General features: G+C 59.2%; 2 protein-coding genes across 10 annotated transcripts in view; both read left to right on the top strand.

Annotated features, from left to right (window-relative positions):
- Positions 1 to 12,438, top strand: part of vps13c (vacuolar protein sorting 13 homolog C) — a 30,205-nt gene extending 17,767 nt beyond the window's left edge. For 4 of the 8 annotated variants that reach the window (XM_052064151.1, XM_052064153.1, XM_052064154.1 and 1 more), the window contains 36 exons: positions 243 to 400; positions 697 to 950; positions 1,042 to 1,358; positions 1,486 to 1,722; positions 1,793 to 1,924; positions 2,064 to 2,153; positions 2,345 to 2,500; positions 2,613 to 2,877; positions 3,135 to 3,295; positions 3,378 to 3,499; positions 3,721 to 4,024; positions 4,688 to 5,077; positions 5,204 to 5,311; positions 5,382 to 5,537; positions 5,615 to 5,749; positions 5,821 to 5,954; positions 6,244 to 6,370; positions 6,471 to 6,706; positions 6,821 to 6,965; positions 7,045 to 7,185; positions 7,264 to 7,345; positions 7,420 to 7,489; positions 7,571 to 7,682; positions 7,765 to 7,878; positions 7,947 to 8,080; positions 8,168 to 8,249; positions 8,328 to 8,441; positions 8,517 to 8,592; positions 9,023 to 9,186; positions 9,283 to 9,328; positions 9,410 to 9,533; positions 9,629 to 9,743; positions 10,922 to 11,013; positions 11,092 to 11,215; positions 11,520 to 11,603; positions 11,704 to 12,438. In XM_052064151.1, coding sequence (XP_051920111.1) covers positions 243 to 400; positions 697 to 950; positions 1,042 to 1,358; positions 1,486 to 1,722; positions 1,793 to 1,924; positions 2,064 to 2,153; positions 2,345 to 2,500; positions 2,613 to 2,877; positions 3,135 to 3,295; positions 3,378 to 3,499; positions 3,721 to 4,024; positions 4,688 to 5,077; positions 5,204 to 5,311; positions 5,382 to 5,537; positions 5,615 to 5,749; positions 5,821 to 5,954; positions 6,244 to 6,370; positions 6,471 to 6,706; positions 6,821 to 6,965; positions 7,045 to 7,185; positions 7,264 to 7,345; positions 7,420 to 7,489; positions 7,571 to 7,682; positions 7,765 to 7,878; positions 7,947 to 8,080; positions 8,168 to 8,249; positions 8,328 to 8,441; positions 8,517 to 8,592; positions 9,023 to 9,186; positions 9,283 to 9,328; positions 9,410 to 9,533; positions 9,629 to 9,743; positions 10,922 to 11,013; positions 11,092 to 11,215; positions 11,520 to 11,603; positions 11,704 to 11,808 — 5,406 coding nt within the window. In that variant the 3' untranslated portion in view covers positions 11,809 to 12,438. Of the gene's footprint in view, positions 1 to 242; positions 401 to 696; positions 951 to 1,041; positions 1,359 to 1,485; positions 1,723 to 1,792; positions 1,925 to 2,063; positions 2,154 to 2,344; positions 2,501 to 2,612; positions 2,878 to 3,134; positions 3,296 to 3,377; positions 3,500 to 3,720; positions 4,025 to 4,687; positions 5,078 to 5,203; positions 5,312 to 5,381; positions 5,538 to 5,614; positions 5,750 to 5,820; positions 5,955 to 6,243; positions 6,371 to 6,470; positions 6,707 to 6,820; positions 6,966 to 7,044; positions 7,186 to 7,263; positions 7,346 to 7,419; positions 7,490 to 7,570; positions 7,683 to 7,764; positions 7,879 to 7,946; positions 8,081 to 8,167; positions 8,250 to 8,327; positions 8,442 to 8,516; positions 8,593 to 9,022; positions 9,187 to 9,282; positions 9,329 to 9,409; positions 9,534 to 9,628; positions 9,744 to 10,618; positions 10,800 to 10,921; positions 11,014 to 11,091; positions 11,216 to 11,519; positions 11,604 to 11,703 lie in introns of those variants that run through there. The other 4 variants (XM_052064158.1, XM_052064152.1, XM_052064157.1 and 1 more) reach the window with 2 other exon arrangements.
- Positions 12,439 to 12,881: 443 nt separating this feature from the next.
- On the top strand, positions 12,882 to 17,192 carry LOC127599920 (homeodomain-interacting protein kinase 2-like). 2 transcript variants are annotated; one of them, XM_052064165.1, is made up of 9 exons: positions 12,882 to 13,191; positions 13,289 to 13,510; positions 13,579 to 13,770; positions 14,194 to 14,354; positions 14,434 to 14,557; positions 14,617 to 14,745; positions 14,880 to 14,963; positions 15,056 to 15,228; positions 15,822 to 17,192. In XM_052064165.1, the coding sequence occupies exons 1-9, from the start codon at positions 13,183 to 13,185 to the stop codon at positions 16,894 to 16,896; spliced, it is 2,169 nt and encodes a 722-aa protein (XP_051920125.1). In that variant the 5' UTR covers positions 12,882 to 13,182; the 3' UTR covers positions 16,897 to 17,192. The 2 variants fall into 2 exon arrangements, with proteins under 2 accessions (XP_051920125.1, XP_051920124.1); XM_052064164.1 differs by having other exon boundaries at positions 14,167 to 14,354.
- The last annotated feature ends 1,249 nt before the right edge of the window (positions 17,193 to 18,441 follow it).

The raw sequence follows: 18,441 nt of genomic DNA, 5'->3' as shown, positions 1-18,441 counted from the left end.
AGAAACGGCTGAGGCTGCAGATTGTTCTGGACTGATCTCAGCTGACGGTAGCCTGACCTCACCTTTTCCTTCCCCCGAAATCAATTTCTGATCATCTTGTAGTCCGATATCATTTCATTGAGGTGCTCTGTGCTTCAGGGAGAGCGGCATTAGTTTTCGTGAGAAGAAGGCTCTGTTTCCCCCCCCCCCCCCCCCCCCACATAGCCCCGGTTCACTCCGATCGTTGCCCATGTTCTCTGCAGTCTTCCGACCGGGAAAATTCCCGCCTGGGCGAGTTCGCCCTCCACCTACTGAAGGCCTCCGGGAAGCTCTGGAACAACGGCAGCATGGAGTTCGGCACCATCTTGACCAACTGCACTTTGGACGACCGGAGGAGCGGCATGGACAGGGTCACCTCACGGTAAGTGCCCCCACGGGAGAGGGGGGGGGGCACATGTGGCTTGGGTATGCCCCGGGTGACATCTACAAACCAAGAAGTTACATACCTACACACGTCTCATATAAGCCTCAAGTAGCGAGTAAGTCCCAAGTCAATGTGGCAACAATCACACAAGTCCAGTCGGATCACTTCCAGGGGTTTGAGGGGAGCGGGATCAGTTTGAGACAAAAGCTTAGGATCGGTTCCTGGGGGTGAGGATCCATTTCATGGGGACCCGATTTAGTTTCACGCTATGCGCTTCCGGTCTCGGTCCTCAGGATGGTGAGCCGACAAGACTCTGAGAGCTCCGAGGCCATGATCGACGTGGTTTACCGGCAGAGCGGCGCCGAACGCTCGGTGGTGGCCGTCCTGCACAAACTCTATGTGTGCGCCAGCGTGGAGTTCCTGATGGCCGTGGCCGACTTCTTCCTGCGGGCTCTGCCGCGGCGGCCCCCCCAAAATATTGGCGCTGCGCCGAGCGACAGGCTGCCGCTCAGACCCGCCGCAGAACCGAGGAGCGAGGCCGAGACCGGTAGGGAAACCCGCGCGGAAGCAAAAGGAGCGCCCGCGGCGGCCCGCCGTCCTCCTACCTCAACCCGACTTTCTCTTTGCGCTGCGCTTAGTGTTGCGGACGAGGACCAGCGTCCGCGCGGTGATCGTGGACCCGCAGGTGGTGTTCGTGGCCAGCCTGATGAAGGCGGACGCCCCGTCCCTGCTCGTGTCCTTCCAATGCGACTTCAACCTGCAGGAGCAGGCTGGAATCCAGACCGCGACCGCCCAACTGAGGGCCCTCAAGGTCCTGGCCTGCCCCCTCATCCGCAACAAAGAGGACGAGACCGCTACCACGGTTTTGAGACCCTGCTCCGTTGTCATGGAAACCAGACAAGGTCCCAGCCAACCCCTGAGCGGCTCCGTCACGGTGGAGGAGGTCGTTGTCAAGGTACGTCGTCGGGGATGGGGCTTCAAACGAGGTCTGGAGGCTGTAAAGTGGTAGTTTTTGGGTGAGGTCTTTGCATCAGGGACAACATTTGTCTTTGGCCGCCGCCGTGTTGTTTTTCTTGGCCCAGATTTCCCCGTTCATCCTGAACACGGTCAGCACCATCATGGCGGCCATGACGGCCGGGCAAGGGGACCGCGACAAGACCGGAGACCAACGGGAAGCCCTGGAGGACCTGTGGCTCACCAAGAAGGTCTACGCCTGCAACTACTGGTTCCTGGGCGTGGACCAGGCCAGCGAGATCACCGAGAACTTCAGGGAGCAGCAGGACCTGAACGTGGGCCAACACTTTGCTGCCCACGTCAAAGTAAGACCCGCTGCAAATTCACCCGTCATCTGAGCCGGACGAGGTTCCGATGAAGTCCCTGGCTTCCCAGCTCTTCCAGGTGACCCTGGAATCCGGTCTGGGTCACCGTACGGTCCCCCTGCTGCTGGCCGAGTCCTCTTTCAGCGGCTCGGCCAAGAATTGGTCCTCACTCTTGCAGCTCAAAGCCAATATGACTCTGGAGGTAACCGACCGGTTTGATTCTTGGAGGGTTAGGGATGAAGTTTGTTTGTTCTTGTTTTGTTTTCCCACGATTGTCTTTAACGGTGCGGCCGATGAATTGGCGTATGACTTTGGCGATGCATTTGCCGGTGATGTTGCAGGTGAACTACTTCAACGAAGTCCATGCCGCGTGGGAGCCGCTGATCGAGCGGCTGGACGGCGGCGCTCGCAGGTGGAACCTTGACCTGGAGGTGATTGTCATTTCACGCCGAGTCGGAATGACTTCAATTGTCATCAACCAGAAGAAGACGCATGCGGTTTTCCATTTTTTTTTTGTAACTGATTTCATTCGACAAATACAAGGCGAAATGTAAATGTGATGATGATCCGCGCCGTCTGAATATGAAGAGGCGATCCTATTTGACTTTTTGTGCGCACGCAGATGAAGACCAATCCCGCGCAGGATATGAGTCCGGTCCACGGAGACGACTTTGTGATCCTTCCGGAACCGCGCGTGGCCGTCAACATCTGCTCCGGCGACGCCCTCAACGTCACCTTGTCGCGCTGCGGCCTCGACGTCTTCAGCAACCTGGCCAAGGTCAAAGTCAAAGGCAAAATCAAAAATATATATATATATATATACTCAGCCGAGCCTGAACGCGCATCCGGCGCACGATGACGACGATGCCCGATTCCCGCGTTGTGTTCAGGCGTTCTCCGAGGGTGCGGCGTCCACCTTTGAGCCGTCCATGAAGGAGAAGGCTCCGTTCACCATCCTCAACGCTCTGGGCATCCCGCTCATAGTGCAGCACAGCGCCAACTTGAGGCCGGCGGGCGCGGCGCAGCACGGCAGACTGCACGAGCTGCCGGCCGGGCGCAGCATGGACTTGGAACATTCCGTCTTGGAAGCCTCGTCTCGGGGCAAGCTGTCGGCTCTGCAGCGTCAGGAGAGCTGCTTGTTCCACCTCACCATCGGTCAGAACGTGTTTTTTGCCATCGCTCCCATGATGATGATGATGATGATGATTGTTAGGCTGCGTGCGCCGTTAGCGGGCGTGGCCGATTTATTCTTAGAAGGCACATTTTGGATCTGGTACTTGGTTGAAAGTCAACAAGATCAACAAGAACTTGAGTGTCTGCGGCCATCGCGACAGGATGCGGGAAAACAGCATCCGGTCGGAGGGCCGGCGATTGTCTCGTCTTGTCATGCGCGCTGTTCTTTGACCCGGCAGTCCCGGCGGGCTACAGCGAGATCGCCGGCGTGCCCGTGGACAGGCCGGGCCGCCGCCTCTACAACATCCGCGGGCCCGAGCTGCAGCAGGCCGTGTCGCTGGTGGTCCAGGTGGATGCCGCCGACGGCAACGCGCTCGTCACCGTGCGCTCGCCCCTGCAGGTACGTCGTCGCTCGCCGCCGCGGGCCGCCCCCCGTCGTCGCGCCCACCCGCCGGCCGATGGCCGTTTGCCTCGCCTTGCAGATCCACAACCACTTCTCGGTGCCGTTCAGCGTGCTCAAGTTCTGCCCCTCGGCCCGTGCCCTGCGACCGGTCGGACTCGCCCAGCCCGAGAAGGAATTCCACATCCCGTTGGACGCCTACAGGTGACGTCGCCGCTCGTGTGGAGCTCATTGCAAGCGGGAGCGGCGACGTTGATTGGCACCATTTGGCCATGGGGGAAAGTTGGCCTCTGAAGGCAACTATTGCCGTAATTCACGCTAAATCATTCCGTTGACGTTTTGCGCGGGCAGCTCAACAATTTAATCCGCGCCCTTCAAAAAGACGAGATGAAAAACGCTTTGGCCGGCCTACTTTTGGGGCGCAGGTGTCAGCTGTACGTTTGCCCGGCGTCGGATCTGTCGTTGGAGTACGGCCCGTCGTCCACGTGCGTGTCCTGGAAGGAGGAGGTGCACCGCAGCTCGGAGGTGCGCTCGCTGCTGCAGTGCCCCCCGCTGGACGGAGGCGGCGGCGTTCTTCCTCTGATGGTCAGCACGCTGGCCACGCCCGACGCCCTCAACCACATCGCCAGCCGCGGCGAGGACGACTGGGACCCGGCCTACGTCCTCCACCTGCACCCCGTGGCCACGCTCAGGAACCTGCTGCCCTACACGCTCCGATACATGATGGAGGTAACCAAAGAGCACTTTGGACACGCAACGAGGTTTGGGGGAGGGATCGAACTCCCGGCGTCTGTTTGCTGCTCCGTTTTGACTCCACGCTGCTATTTTGGACCGGTGTGACCAAAGTCTCACCGGTCGACTGCTTCGTTGCGACTCGATTGGGAAATAAGCATCGAGGCAAGGAAAAGGGCCGTCTCGGCGCGGCACTTTGAGTGCTTCGCTCTTCTCACGGGGAACCAATCGGAATGAAAAAAAGAACAAAATCCCGTCCAAACTCATTGGAAATAAGCAGGAACTGCCCCATTCAAAGATGTTGTTTGGGGCGGGGGGCAATAAGCATAAACTCATTCAGTAGCAGCCGATTCTAGACAAAGTCCGAAAAGACGTTGAAAAACGTCCTTGGGGGTGAATGAGTTGCATACATGGCCAATGAATCCGATTTGGATCCAAATTTGAATGGGAAAAGAAGGACGGCTCGTCCACTCCAAGCGTCTTGGAAACGATGAGCGTTAACCACTTCAGCTTCGCATGCAAACTTGAACTCGGCGATTGCTCCTCCATTCAAAGGTTAGCGCAGAGCAGAATTCAAGGCAGGAGGAGGTTTGACGACAAAAACACTTTTTTCATTCGTACTTCAACGGCAAAGTTGAACGCGTGCGTTTCCCTCCGCAGAACTGCGCCAATTCTTACGAGCTGCCGGAGGGGAGCACGTCGGACCTTTTGAACGCCCGCCTCTGCGGCGAGATCCTGTCTCTGGTTCTGCTGCGCTACCAGGGCCGCGACTGGCACGGGCACCTGCGCGTGGACCGCAACATGCCCGAGTTCCTGGTCGTGTGCCTGACGTGCGACTCTGACGCCGCCGCCACTTTGGACCTGAGCGTCCACGCGGCCCCGGCGCCGGGTCGCCTTCTGCTGTCCCTTTTCAGTCCCTTCTGGATCATCAACAAGACGCGCCGCGTCCTCCAGTACCGGGCGGAGGACGTCGGCCTCAAACATCCGGCGGACCTCCGAGACATCGTCCTCTTCTCGTTCCGCAGGAAGAACATCCTCGGCAAGAACAAGGTCAGACGGACACCGCCACCGCTCCAACTCCATTGGAAATTGTCGGCGTTCGGGCCGATTAGGACGCTCCGTTTTGGCAGCGAAAAGCGCCGCCGTTGAAACGCCTTCTCCTGGCCGCGCCCCCAGCTTCAGCTGTGCGTGTCCACCAGCTCCTGGTCGGACGGCTTCTCCCTGGACACGGTGGGAAGTTGCGGCTGCGTGCGCTGCCCCGGCAAAAACAAGAGCGACTTCCTGGTAAGACCCCGCCCGCCCCTTCCCGTCGAGATGAGAAGGTGAGGTGACGCGAGGCGTCGTCGTGGGCCAGGTGGGCGTGAGCATCCGGATGAGCAGCTTTGCCCTGACCAAGATGGTCACCATGAGTCCCTTCTACACGCTGGTCAACAAGTCCTCCTACGAGCTGGAAGTCGGCGAGCCGGTCGGCGCCGCCGCCACCAAGTGGCACTACGTCCCCTCGGCCGAGGTCGGCGCCGCCTCGGGCCCGACGGCAGCGTTGCCCGTTGCGCCCGTTGTGACCCGGGTGGCCTTGTCGCCTTCCAGTGCCTGCCGCTGTGGCCCGAGAGCACGTCGGGCAAGTTGTGCGTGCGCGCGGTGGGCTCCGAGCGAGCGTCCCGCTTTTTCTTCTTTGACCGTCAGGACAACGGCACCCTGCTCAACGTGGACACGGTAGGACGCGTCCCCCGCCCGGCTCCCGCCCGGCTCGCGCCCGGCTGACTTTTCTGACGGCATGCGATGCGTGTGCGCAGTGCGGCGGCATCACGGTGGACGTCAACGTGTCGGACCACGCCAGCATCATCGGCTTCGGCGACTACTACGAGGGGGCGGCCCCCGCCCTCCTGATCAACCACACCCCCTGGGCGGACATCAGCTACAAGCAGAGGTCGGCGCGCTCTTTTGCCCCGGCTATGCCTCTGCGGCCCGCTTCTCTTTTCTTCTTTACCTTGAGACCTTTTGTGTGGAATTTAGCATTGACGTGGAAGGCTCGAGTGTTGAGTGCCAATGTGATCCAAAGGACCCTGGATGAGGTCCCATAGTTGAAAAGAGGTGCCTCCATTTGACAGCGGCCAATGGTTGCTCCGTCTGCAAATGGAGTCATGGAGGAAGCCTCAAATAACAGGCCCCACTGCAACTGCTGCATCTCCTTCTCTTTCTCTTTCTGTCCTCCTCAGCGGCTGTTCCGAAGTCCACCGGCTGAAGCCCGGCGAGGCGCGACGCTTCGCCTGGGACGACCCGGCCGGAGTGCGAACGCTCAGCTGGAGCTGCTCGGAACGTTCCGGAGAGACCGACCTTCTCAAGGTCCGCCTGCTTTTTCTTCCGCGCTGGCGCTCGACCTTCTCGACGGGACGCGGGACTCCAAACGTGCGCGTGACTAGCGTTTGCCATTGCGCTCGCCCAGGACGAGGTGGGTCAGTTCCCGTACGACGGCCTGTCCGAAGTTCACTGGGTGTCCTTCCTGGACGGCCGTCAGCGCGTCCTGATCTTCACCGAAGACGTGGCCGTGGTGACCAAAGCTCGCCAGGCCGAAGAACTGGAGCAGTACCAGCTGGAAGTGCGCGTCTCGCTCCGGAACCTCGGACTGTCGCTGGTGGACAACGCCGGCCGCCAGGAAGTCGCCTACGTCGGCGTTCCCAGGTGCCTGCCTGCGCTAAATGCTCCACTCCAGCTTTGAAAACAAATGGCAGGGGAGAGAAGTAGGAGTGACGCGCTCCCTCTCACTGAATGTCCTTGGCGTTATGGCGCTCGCAGTTCCGGCGTGGTGTGGGAGATGAAGCGCAAGAACCGTTGGAAGCCGCTGAGTCGGAAGCACATCGACTTGTTGGAGAAGACCTACCAAAGCCTTCAGAGCGGCCAGCTGCCGGCCACTTGGACCAAGGTGGACGCCAACCTGGAGGTGAGCGGCCCCCGCCGTCCGCCGCCCGTCCGCCGCCGATGGCATGACGTCACGGCCCGTGATGGTCGGCGCTTGGCAGGTCAACCTGGGCGCCGCCGTCATGATGATGCGGCGGCCCTTTTCCTGCCCGCTCCGGAGGAACTTCCTGTCGGGCATCCAGGTGGAGTTGAAACGCTCTCGGCACCAGCGGAGCCTTCGGGCGCAACTGCACTGGCTGCAGGTCGGCACACGCGTCACACGCGCTTCACCTCCTGGATGGCCTTCTTTGTGCCATGCTCGTGTGTGTGTGTGTGTCCAGGTGGATAACCAGCTCCCGGGCGCCATCTTCCCCATCGCCTTCCACCCGGTTCCGCCTCCCAAGTCCATCGCTCTGGACTCAGGTGCTTCCTTCAAACGCTCGCCGCGACTCGCCGACTCGCCGTTGTCCTCAACGCTGGCTGTCCCGCCCCCACAGAGCCCAAGCCCTTCATCGACGTGTCCGTCATCACGCGCTTCAACCGGCACAGCGGCGTCACGCAGTTCAAGTGAGTGTCCGGGTGACGGCGACGTCCCGCGATGACACCGCCGACGGTGCTCTCACGCAAGCAAGCGGCTGCCATTTTCAGGTACTTCATGGCGTTGGTGCAAGAAATGGCAGTGAAGATCGATCAAGGCTTCCTGTCGGCCATCTTGGCTCTGGTCACGCCCGCCGCCGACCCCCGAGCCGCCGGACAAAAGGTAGACTCGTCGCGCACCCGTAGAACCGCGGGAAGAAAGTGGGACGACTCCAAAATGGACTGCGCAGTTGCATGCCTTTCAGACTCAACTGATCCAAAAAGACGTCGAGCTGCTGCAAGCCGAACTGATGGAGAGTTCGCTGAGTGACGCGTCGGGACTCAACTTCTTTGAGCACTTCCACATCTCGCCCATCAAGGTAGGCTCCGGCGCCGGGGGCGGGGTCCCATCCCGGGAGTAAACCCTTGCCCTCCCGCCCGCCTCCAGCTGCACCTGAGTTTGTCGCTGGGCTCCAGCGGCGACCACTCGGGCCAGGACGCCGCCGCCGCCGTTCAGTCGCTCAACCTGCTCCTGAAGAGCATCGGAGCCACGCTGACCGACGTGGACGACCTCGTCTTCAAGTAAGCAGCCGCCGGCCCCGCCACGGAACGGGTCCCGCCCCACGCGCCGCGGCGCTCTGATGGGCCGCCGCGCTCCGCTCCCGACAGGCTGGCCTACTTCGAGGTCAAGTACCGCTTTTACCGGCGGGAGAAGCTGATGCGGACGGCGCTGCGGCACTACAGCGAGCAGGTCGCTGGGGCCCGCCGGCCGGCCGTCCCCGATCGCCGTCGTCCGATTGCTCAACGCGTGTCGTTTTGCCGCGTGCAGTTTTTGAAGCAGATGTATGTCCTGGTCCTGGGTCTGGACGTGCTGGGAAACCCCTTTGGACTGATCCGGGGTCTCTCCGAGGGCGTGGAAGCTTTCTTTTACGAGCCTTTTCAGGTACGAGCAAACGCACGCGTACCGGAGCGGGCGCGTAGCGCAGAGCCTGACTCGGCCGTGTCTTTGCCACGTCAGGGGGCGGTCCAAGGTCCGGAGGAGTTTGCCGAAGGTTTTGTGATCGGAGTGCGCAGCCTCCTGGGTCACACCGTCGGTGAGAGCGCAAAGCAGACGCCCGCGGGCCGCAAACGTGAAACGGCGCCACAAAACGCCTTGCGGTACTCCAAAAGGGATTGCGCCGACGGCGGGAGTCTGCCGACGTCATTTGGCACTTGTCACTATTGTTTATTCCTGTACTGTATTTCTTTATTATGGGGGGGGGGGGGGGGGTATTTCAAACGTGGGCCATCAAAGAGTTTTTCGAGCAGGTTTGTTCCTGTCTTTTACTTTTGTAAAATGCTTCCTTCTGGTTTAGTTTTTTTCTACTTTCAGTGTAAGATTTCTTTTGTCCTGAAGATCTGGGGTCTCTGTCAAGATCGAAAAAACAAAGGCGGTTTTCAATTTGGGATTCAAGCGGAAGGTTGGCCGGTGCCGTTGTTTTTTTGATCACGGCCAATCGGGGGGCGTGTGACTGGTGCGCGCAGGTGGCGCCGCGGGCGTGGTGTCCAGGATCACCGGCTCGGTGGGCAAAGGCCTGGCGGCCATCACCATGGACAAAGAGTACCAGCAGAAACGCAGGGAGGAGATGAACCGAACCCCCAAAGATTTTGGCGGCAGCTTGGCCAAAGGCGGGAAAGGACTTCTCAAGGTGGGAGGAGGCCGGCCTTTAACCCCGCCCCCCGGGTTCCTTTGCGATTTCCGCCGCCGCGCGCTGACTTCCTGGCGTCGGTGTCTGTGCGCGCAGGGCGTCGTCGGCGGAGTCACCGGCATCGTCACCAAACCGGTGGAGGGTGCGTAGACGCTTCGCGGCGCCTGGAGGCGGTCCACGTCCGTCCCGCTCACCTTTCTGCCTTTGGCTTCCGATGGCGCAGGGGCCATGAAGGAGGGCGCGGCGGGTTTCTTCAAAGGCATCGGCAAAGGCCTGGTGGGCGCCGTGGCCCGGCCCACGGGCAGCATCGTGGACATGGCCAGCAGCACCTTCCAGGGCATCCAGAGGTACCTTCTCCAAACTGGACTTCGCGGACGATTGGTGGCGTCTCGGTGTTCCTTTGCGTCATCCGCTTTGGTTTTTGTGTGCGTGCGTGCGGCAGGGCGGCGGAATCCACAGAAGACGTGAGTAAGCTTCGTCCGGTTCGACTGATCCGAGAGGATGGAATCATTCGACCCTACGACCTCGGCGAATCGCAAGGCTTTGAGCTTTTTCAGGTGAGCGCCCGTTTCTCCCGCCCTCCTTCCGATTGGTCTCTGCATTTCCAAAATCGGCCGAGATCTGATCTTCGATGAGATGACGCGTAGCCTACTTAAGTAGCGCACCGCTTGCGATAAATGTCAAATGATGTCTTTGAATCAAAGGCAAAGGCATTCAGAAAAACTTCTGGAGGGCTTCTCAAATGGCCTACATTTCATGACGTCACCGGCTGATAATTCTCAGGCATTGCAGCAATAAGAAAAAACGTTTTGATGCCTTAATCTTCACAATTTACATATTTTGCACCATAGAGACCCATTATAATTCATATTTTTGAATGCATCGTAAACCTAAACCTTGAGGTCATTCCAATTGTGCAACTTTTAGGTGGCGCCAGAGGATGGCAAATGAGTTTGCCTTTTTGCAGGAGGCTTCAAAGCAATGCATTTGACATGAACACTCCGGTCGGGATTGGTAGTGGGGCTTGCTTGGGACCTCCAGACACCATTTTTTTCCTTTTCCAAAAAATAAAGAATAAAAAATCCCAAAGAACTAATAAAAGCGGCGGCTAACGTTTGCTAGCTTAATGCTCAGACCTGACGAGAAATGCTGTAGACCGGCTCGTGAAACTCGACCTCGCCATCGCCAAACCTTTTTTTTTTTTTCCCAATTTGTTGTGCGCAAACGGTAGCGACGCACGCCGCACAACTTAGCCTTCCAGCTCGCTAGCTCAGTGCTAACACACAACGGCGAGCAGCCGAACCCTTTGCGCGATTCGGAACGTTGTTGTCGTCGTCGTCCTTTCTTCTTTGACTTCTGTGTCTTCTTGTTCTTTCCTCCGGAGCTGAAGTTAACGCCTTTCCTTTTTGTGTCTTTGACTGACATGCGGCAGGATGGCGACTAAAAAGAGCCGCTTGGACTTTTTCTTCTCTTTTTCGTTCACGTGTTGCTGCATGTTCTTCACTTTCTTGCTTCCTCCTTTGGATGATTCAAATCTTTATCAATGACTATTGTGCCATTATTATTTATGTGCCTCTGTATTTATGTCTGAATGTTCTCGCATCCGTCTGTTGGAAAATAAATGAAGTGTTTATTTGTGTATGTGTGTGTTTGCGGTCATTTTTGTGTTTGTAGACGTGCGTGTCTGTCTCGATATAGTTTGACCTTGACCTTGACCTTGTGTTTGCGGCACCAGCGTTGTGAGCTCAAGCGGCTGGAAGGCGAAGTGTTCCGAGATCAGTGTCCTTATCCCGGCCACCGAAAGACCAACATCATCGTCACCAACAGGTGCGCCGGGCCGCCGGGCGACACGCCCTTTTGTCCCGCCGCGTCCTGCGTGCGCTGACGCGTGCGCGTCCGTCGTAGGAGGGTGGTGTGCGTGAAGGAGATGGACTTTGTGGGCCACTTCAACAAAGACTGGGAGTGCTTGTTTGAAAACTTCTGCTCCGCCCCCAACGTCTCCGGAACGCGACTCAACATCTCCTGCAAGGTAAGCGCCACACAACAACACGCGGCGCCACGCTGCCGTCCACATTGCGAATCAACAAGGTGGCATCACACGAAACAAGCACTCGCTCATTGTTTTGTTTTGTTTATCGAGCGAGCTCCGCGGCTCACGCGCTCACTTAACTCATTCGCTCCCAAAGACGTTTTTAAGCGTCTTTTTCACACTGGGCTGCTAATGGATGAGTGTTAAGGTAAGTCGGCGCCGCAAACGCAGCCGTGACGTCGTCGTGTGAGATGGTGGCGGCGTGGCGTCGGGGCGTGTGATGACATCATCACGTGTCTTTCAGGAGCATCACAAGTTGAAGCTTCCCAAGAAAGATCCTCAGCCGTCCACTCGCAGCATCGACTTGAACGACGCCAACACGGCTCAGGTACTTCCCGCGCGTGCCCGCGTCCGTACGCAGACTCGGACTTCTGATGCGCGTGTCCTCCCCCCCCTGTCGTTATGTGGCCGCGGCCGGCGACCCTCAGAGGATGCTGGCCTCCATCTTGGACGCTCAAGCGGATCACCGGCAGCGTCGCATGAGCAGGCAAAAGTCGCAGCGCTTCCTCAAAGCCACTACCGGCGAGCCGTGATGTCACATCCTGTCCCGTGACGTCACTTCCCGCGCGTGACACGGACTGTCACATGACTTCGCGGGAGAGCGGTGAAGTTTCGGTTTGGACCGCAGGCGTGACGAAAGTCACCGATTGGACTTTTTTTCGCATCACAGATGCAAAAAGATTTTTCTTCAGTGGTGGGTGGGGGGCTTTTTGAATGAAGTTGCAATTGCTTTTTGTATTTAGCTTCAAACTTGCAAGTGCCTCATCGCCAGCAGACACGAGCACGAGATGGAAATATCCTCGGCTGGCTAAAAAGATCCGCGCGAGAGATTGCCGAGCGACTGGTATTTTGGAGGACATGTTGTGGGCGGCCGACATTTTGAATGTTTTGAAATCGTCCGTTGGAACGTGCACGCACTTGGCTTTGCTAGCATTTTCTTTTCTTTTTTTTTCTCTCCATTTCTATTCGCGTTTTTTCTGTTCACGCCAACGAAAGCCATAGAAGGAGTCCGGCAAAATTGGATCAAAAGTTTGCTCTGGTTTGATCGTCCGCGTTGACCTTTTGACCTGTCTGGCTGTGCTCAGTCATTGTTGTCATGGTTGGAGGCTTTTCTTCATCTCGTGCCAAAATCTCATTAAAAGAAAGATTTGATTTGCACTCGAGGACGTGTGCGCGTGTGTCTTTTACATTTGCAAACATGTGTCCTGGCGGAGCCGTTTGTTGGAAACCAAAAGGCTCTTTTCCGGGCCCGCCGCCCTCCATGGAACCCGATTGCGTCCCGCTTTTGTTTTTCCAGATGCCCTTTCTGCCGTCGCGTCTTGGTCCGAGGAAGCCGCGGCCCCACTCGTTTTCCATGCAAATCGATCGGGATGCTCAGCGGCTTTTCCGCGGTCCCAGAGACCACGGCTCTGCTCTCTGGGACCGCTTTCTCGCTCTCGAAGCGGCGAATAAATTCCAAGGGCGCCAATGCGCCCCCCAAAATGCCCCCCCGCTAAGGCACCGCAAAGGGTTTTGCTTTGACTTCATTTGCTAGCGCGTGGCTACGGAGCCCGGTCCCCAGACGGCCGGGTTTTGTCTGTGTGCGGGGAGGGCGCTCCGACGCCTGCCCGTGTCGCACCTCAGCCCGGCGGGGCGGCGTAGCCGGGCGACATCGCCGACCGCTGCGACGTCATCAGTGAGGTATGATGTCAGCGGTGCACCTTGATGACATCTGGCAACTTTGATGGCGGGCGTGTGAAACAAGGGAAACTCTCTGGCCGTGCCCCCCCTGACAAAGATTTCCGGGCGAGTTCATTTGTTTTAATACAAACCGGCCAAATGTTGCCCGGTCGCCGCCGGCCGCGTCGCCGCCGTCCCCCGTCGCGCCGCCCTCCGCCGCGCCATCGTCCTCCCGACATCCTCCGCACATGACACAGGTAAGAATGCGCACCTCGCCCGCGGCAAACGCGAAGGTCCGGACCGGAACCCGGCCGGACCCGGACGCGGGCGCCAACTCGGCTGACCTTTGCGCAGTCTGCGTTCTCCGCACGTTCTTCGGCGTGTTCTTCCGAGGCGGACTCCCGGGATCTGGCCGAAATGGAAGGTTCCGTGGTGGAGAGCAAAAGCGGCTTCTACCACATCCACAAGCTTCTGGACCGAGGAACCAGCAGCCACGTCTTCAAGTGTAAAAACCTGGCCACCGCCAGGGACGTGGCTCTCAAAGTCCACAAGAACTACGCGCTGTTTGAAAACGAGGTGGGTCTCCATCCGAAGCCGGATTGGCCTTTTGCGCCGATCCGCCTAAATGTGGCCGCCGCCGTCAGATCGAGATGCAGGAGATCGTGAGCGTGCTGGACCCGGACAAGAAGAGCATCGTGGAGTTCATCGAGACCTTCACCTTCAACCGCCACCCGTGCCTGGTCTTTGAGCTTCTGGACACCAACCTGTTCAGCATGGTGCTGGATAAGAAATGGAAGACCTTCGCGCCCAACGACATCCGGCCCGTTGCCCAACAGGTAGACGCCAGAGGTGGGTGGTGGGCGACTCGGATCGGACCCGACGCTTCTCGGACTCGAGGACGACGTTCGACTAAACGTGAGACTGACGCGAGGAGTGTGTTATCCGTTGTTTGCTTGGATTGCGCTTTTCCTTTCTTTTTCATGAAGCGGAAACAGTAAGTGGGGATTTGGTGAAGGACTTTGTGACTCTGCGCCGGCACGTTGATCATGGGCGACCGGGTGCGAGCGCTTTTTTGGAACACGGCAACTCTTCTGGGCTGAAATCGTCCGTCTTTTTGCGGCGCTCTTTTGAAAGCGACTTGCAGTTGCGCTCTCGGACTTCCCCCCCGCCCCTTCACGTTTGCCGCCGTCCGAGGAGAGCGCAGGCCAGTCAACCGTCCCATCTATGTTCAGCTTCTGACAGCTTTTGATGCCCTCAAGAGTATCGGGGTGATCCACACGGACCTCAAGTCGGACAACATCATGCTGGTGGACCACGGCGCCGCGCCCTTCAGGGTCAAGCTGATCGACTTCGGACTGTCCATCTGCACCGTGGACGCGCCCCTCAGCTACGGCGTGGCCCTGCAGCCCATGGGCAACAGGTCTGTAGTAGAGCCTCCCCGACCGTCTCGGGCCGTCCAGTTCCTGCGTTCCGCCGCTGATGCTGCTCTCCCCCGACAGGGCGCCGGAAGTGGCCCTGGGTCTTCCCTTCTCCGAGGCCATCGACATGTGGTCCCTGGGCTGCGTCCTGTCCTTCTTGTACCTGGGCAATTACCTCTTTTTGGCCAACTCCAACTACAACATGGTAGGCCGCGCGCCCTTCCGGCCCCTTTTTGCAGCCGCCTGACTTTGGTGCGCTTGCAGCTGCGCAGCATGATCGAGGTGGTGGGTCGCATTCCCGATCATCTGCTGACCGCCAGCAAAAACACTCACAAGTATTTCAAGAGGAGCGACCGAGACAACGACGGCGATCATCCCAAATGGCGGCTCATGGTAAGCCGACGTCGTCTTTCCGCCTTTGCGCTTTCAAATGCGCCCGTTCGGCCGCTCGCTCGTCTCTCGGCTCCGACGACCGAATCGGAGTTTGCCAAAGCGCGGGCCGCTAAAGCCTCAGCGTTGGTTTGCAGACCGAGAGGGAGTACCAGGACAAAACCGGAATGCGTCCCGATTCTCTGCCGTGGTCCTTCAAATGTTTGGACGATCTGGTCAGAGTAAGTGAAAAGGCCAGCCCGCTCCTTCTTGTCCGGCGAGCCCCAAAATGGGCACATTAGCACAAGCTAACGGCGGTGACGTGCGCCCGCAGCTCAAGCCGGAGGTGGGCGAGCCGGTGGAGTTGGAGGATCGCGAGGCCTTCGTGGACCTGCTCAAGTGTCTTCTGCAGATGGACCCCGAGCGCAGGATCACCCCCGAGGACGCGCTCAAGCACCCCTTTCTCACCATGAGCCACCTGAGCCAGCACAAGGGCGCCAGCTCGTAGTAAGAGAGCCACGGCGGGGGACGCCCCGTGCGCGCAAATTGGCAAAATCGGGGATGAAGATTTTCCGCCGATACGCGCCCTTTTATTTCTTAAATTGAGGGGCAGGGGTCAGGTACCTTATCGTAAAGTTTTCATGAGCTCTCCCGATCAGTCTTCTTCCATTTGGAAGAAGCCCTGCGATTGGGCCGCCGTACGATGCCTTACTTGTTGTGATCGGTCGCCCCGTCCGGGCCACGCCCCTTTCCGCCTTCTTCATCACTAGCCGTTGGCATCCCTCCAAAATGCAGACGCATCGACAAATTCGGCTTCGCTTCCCGCATTGCTCCGTGAAATTGACGAAAAGGGGGTTGGGGGGGGGCGGAAGAAGCTTCCTCAGTGGCGGTCGAGGCTCGGCTACCGGCTGTCGAACGTCGGCGCCGCGTTTTCTTGATCTCTCGGCGGTGCGCTTCCCAGTCTGTCCCCCCTTGCCATCTTCTGTCTGGGGGCGTAAGCAAGCCCCCGGCCCCACCCGTGGGATGCGCCGGGCTCTGTAAAGCCTTTCTGTTTCATTGATTGATTGATATATATCTATTTTTTTGTTGCTTCCTTTCAGTGTGACCGACAGCTTTAACAAAATGAAGTTCTGTCCGACAAGTACCTCGGCGAAGGAAGAGCCGGAGCGTCGGTCCCATTCGGCTCGATCGCTCAAGTCGAGGAACTGGCGTCAAAGGCTGTGCGGTTTCCTCGCCGCCAAAAAGACGGGCGCTCCGGCGAGGCCGCCCAATTCTGCCGCGGCCGACGACCAGGGCCCCGCCGATCGGGGTCGGGAGGGCCGGCCCAAGGCCCGCTGGCGGCAACTGGCTCGGGTCTTCGGGACCCGCGGGAAGCCGGATCGACTCCCGCCCGCCGCGGGTCCGCAGGGGCCGAGTCGTCCCGATCGAGGTCCGGAGCTTCGCTCCGAGAAGATCTGGTGGCATAAAATCTGTCTCTTCTTCCGAATGAATCGCATCGTTCCGGAAGCGCGCCGCGCTCCCCTCCGGCAAGGCGGAACGGCCGTACGGGTCCCCGGCCGGCGGGACCGGAGCCGCCGTTCCGGCGGCGGAAAGTCGGCGCCAGACGACCGCGACGACGGGTCGCCGGGACCCCACGAGTCCGCGCAAACGCGCGACTCGTCCCGTCTTCCCCGCGGCGGCGAGTCGACGCGAGTTCGCCGACGGTCGGCGGCAGCTCGCAGGGACCCGTCGGCGCCGGTCGGAGACCGGTCCCCGGGAGCTCGGGAGCCGCCGTCGCGGGAGAGCGACGGCCAAGGGTCCCGAGCCAACGAGCGGCGGTCGCAGGCGAAGCGCTCGTCCCGACCCCAGGACGCCAAGGCGCCGGTCGCCGAGACGCCGCGAGCTCGCACCCGGGCGACGCGCGTTAAAGAGCACCCGCCGCTGCCGAACAAGCCCGTACGAGCTCGAAATGACAAGTTGTCGCACGGCGACAAGTCATCGCGAGCTAAAAATGCCGCCTTGCCGCCGGCGGACCGGTCGGCGCGCGTCAAAACGGACGAGCCGGCGCGACTTTGCAAGTCGCGGGTTAAAAGGGATCCGGCGAGCAAGCGGCGGCTCGGAAACGACGCCGCCTCGCAAGTCGGCAGGCCGCGGGTCCGTCGCGGCCAGTCGTCGCCGGTTTGCAAGCCGACTTGATCCGAGCGGCGGGGAGCCGCCGACTCTCGTGACCGTCGACCCCCGCCGCCCCCAAAAAAGACGACGCCGTCACGGCCGGCGGCGGCTTGACCGGCGAGAGCACCCGAGACGCGTTCGCCTTTTGACTCTCCGCGAAAGTCACGCGTGGGGGGGCCGACGGGGTGCCGCGACGCCGGCCTTCGTCGTCATGGCGACGTTTGCCAAAATGGTTGCCCGACACCTTTGACTTGATCGGCAGGTCCGGCGCGCTCCGCGTCGCGTCTTGCGCTGCAATCGGTCCTACCCGAAGCCATCGGGGCGGGGGCGGGCGACGCCATCCTCCATGCCGGCCGCGTGGGGGGGGCTTTGCGGCCGACCTCATTTCCTGCCCTGAAACCACTCGATGGAATCCCAAATGATTCTTTGGAACATTTGGGGGGAGCTCTCCAAATTCCCAGGGCTTCAGCCCCAAAATTCGGAACGGTGCCCAAAAAAAGAAGTGATTTTGCACGGTGAGATGGCACCTTTTGACTGTCAAATCCAAAGTTCCGTTGGTTCCGGGTCTGTACAATCGAAATTCCACAATAGAAAAAATAAAATACAAGGAGTGGAGCCACTGATGAACTGACTCGCGGGCGCCTTGGTCCTCAACCATTGGGAGGGAGCTCCCCCAATCTCGAATGATGTTTTTTGTTTGTTTTGTTTTTTCCCTTTGGCATGTTCCCCTTTGCAAAAAAAAAAAGAAAAAAAATCAAAGCCTGTTGTTTTTCTTCACTTTCAAAACCTGTCCGGCGGAACTCCGCCTCCCGGCGCCTCGGCAGCGAATCGTATCTTGGCGTGTGAACGTCCTCCAACCAGAAGGCCAGCTCGTCGCGGACACGGACTCCGCCTACACAAAATCACACAGTTTGAAGCTGCTTGCAAACCTTGCGGGGACCAAAGGAGTACTTCTTTGATTGGCGGAATTGTTGAGAGGAGTCGGCCGCTTGTTTTCATGTGCAAAAGATGGGAGTGGGCGCGGGCCCGGAAGCGTGGCATTTGCGCCGGGGGGGGCCCTTACCTGCGCGCCCGCGGCGGCGTCTCCCGCTCGGTGTCAGTACCGTTGCGCGAGTGCCGCAGGTCGGAGTAAAGCGGGCTTCCCGCGGCGTGCGGCCGCGCCCCCGGGGGCCGAGGCGTAGCGGTGCTCCCGCCCTGACGCCCGCGCACGCAAAAGCAAGCAAAGTCTCGCTCGCCGTCTGCGTGTTACTGGAGCGTGTCCTCCCGTGCGTTCCGAGGAACAGACTCCGGCCAAGACCACCATCATCGCCACCATCCCGCGGGGCTCCAGTGGCCTTGAGGTGCGTTTAAAGGGCAGTAAATTTACCTTTACTGCCCGAAGACGGCAGCAGGATCAGGAAACGGACGGAGAGACCGAGGTCTCGACCTCGGTAGCTAGATCTATACTTTTGTGTGAATTGAAATGCCATGTCATGAGTGCCTCATTCCATTCAATACATTTCCTGCTGGTGTCATTTGTGGCAGTGGGTTCATTCGGAGGTTGCACAACGATGGATTTCATTTTTAGTC

The sequence above is a fragment of the Hippocampus zosterae genome, chromosome 4, assembly GCF_025434085.1.
Source record: "Hippocampus zosterae strain Florida chromosome 4, ASM2543408v3, whole genome shotgun sequence".
In the NCBI taxonomy this organism is placed as follows: Eukaryota; Metazoa; Chordata; class Actinopteri; order Syngnathiformes; family Syngnathidae; genus Hippocampus; species Hippocampus zosterae.
Note: the sequence above shows the minus strand (reverse complement) of the source record. Positions and strands in the feature narration are given on the sequence as shown.

Bases quoted from the DNA above. Each gene is read 5' to 3' on its own strand.
- LOC127599920 (XM_052064164.1), top strand. The intron at 13,511-13,578 runs GTGGGTCTCCAT...CGCCGCCGTCAG, and splicing joins ACGCGCTGTTTGAAAACGAG to ATCGAGATGCAGGAGATCGT. The intron at 13,771-14,166 runs GTAGACGCCAGA...ATCTATGTTCAG, and splicing joins TCCGGCCCGTTGCCCAACAG to CTTCTGACAGCTTTTGATGC.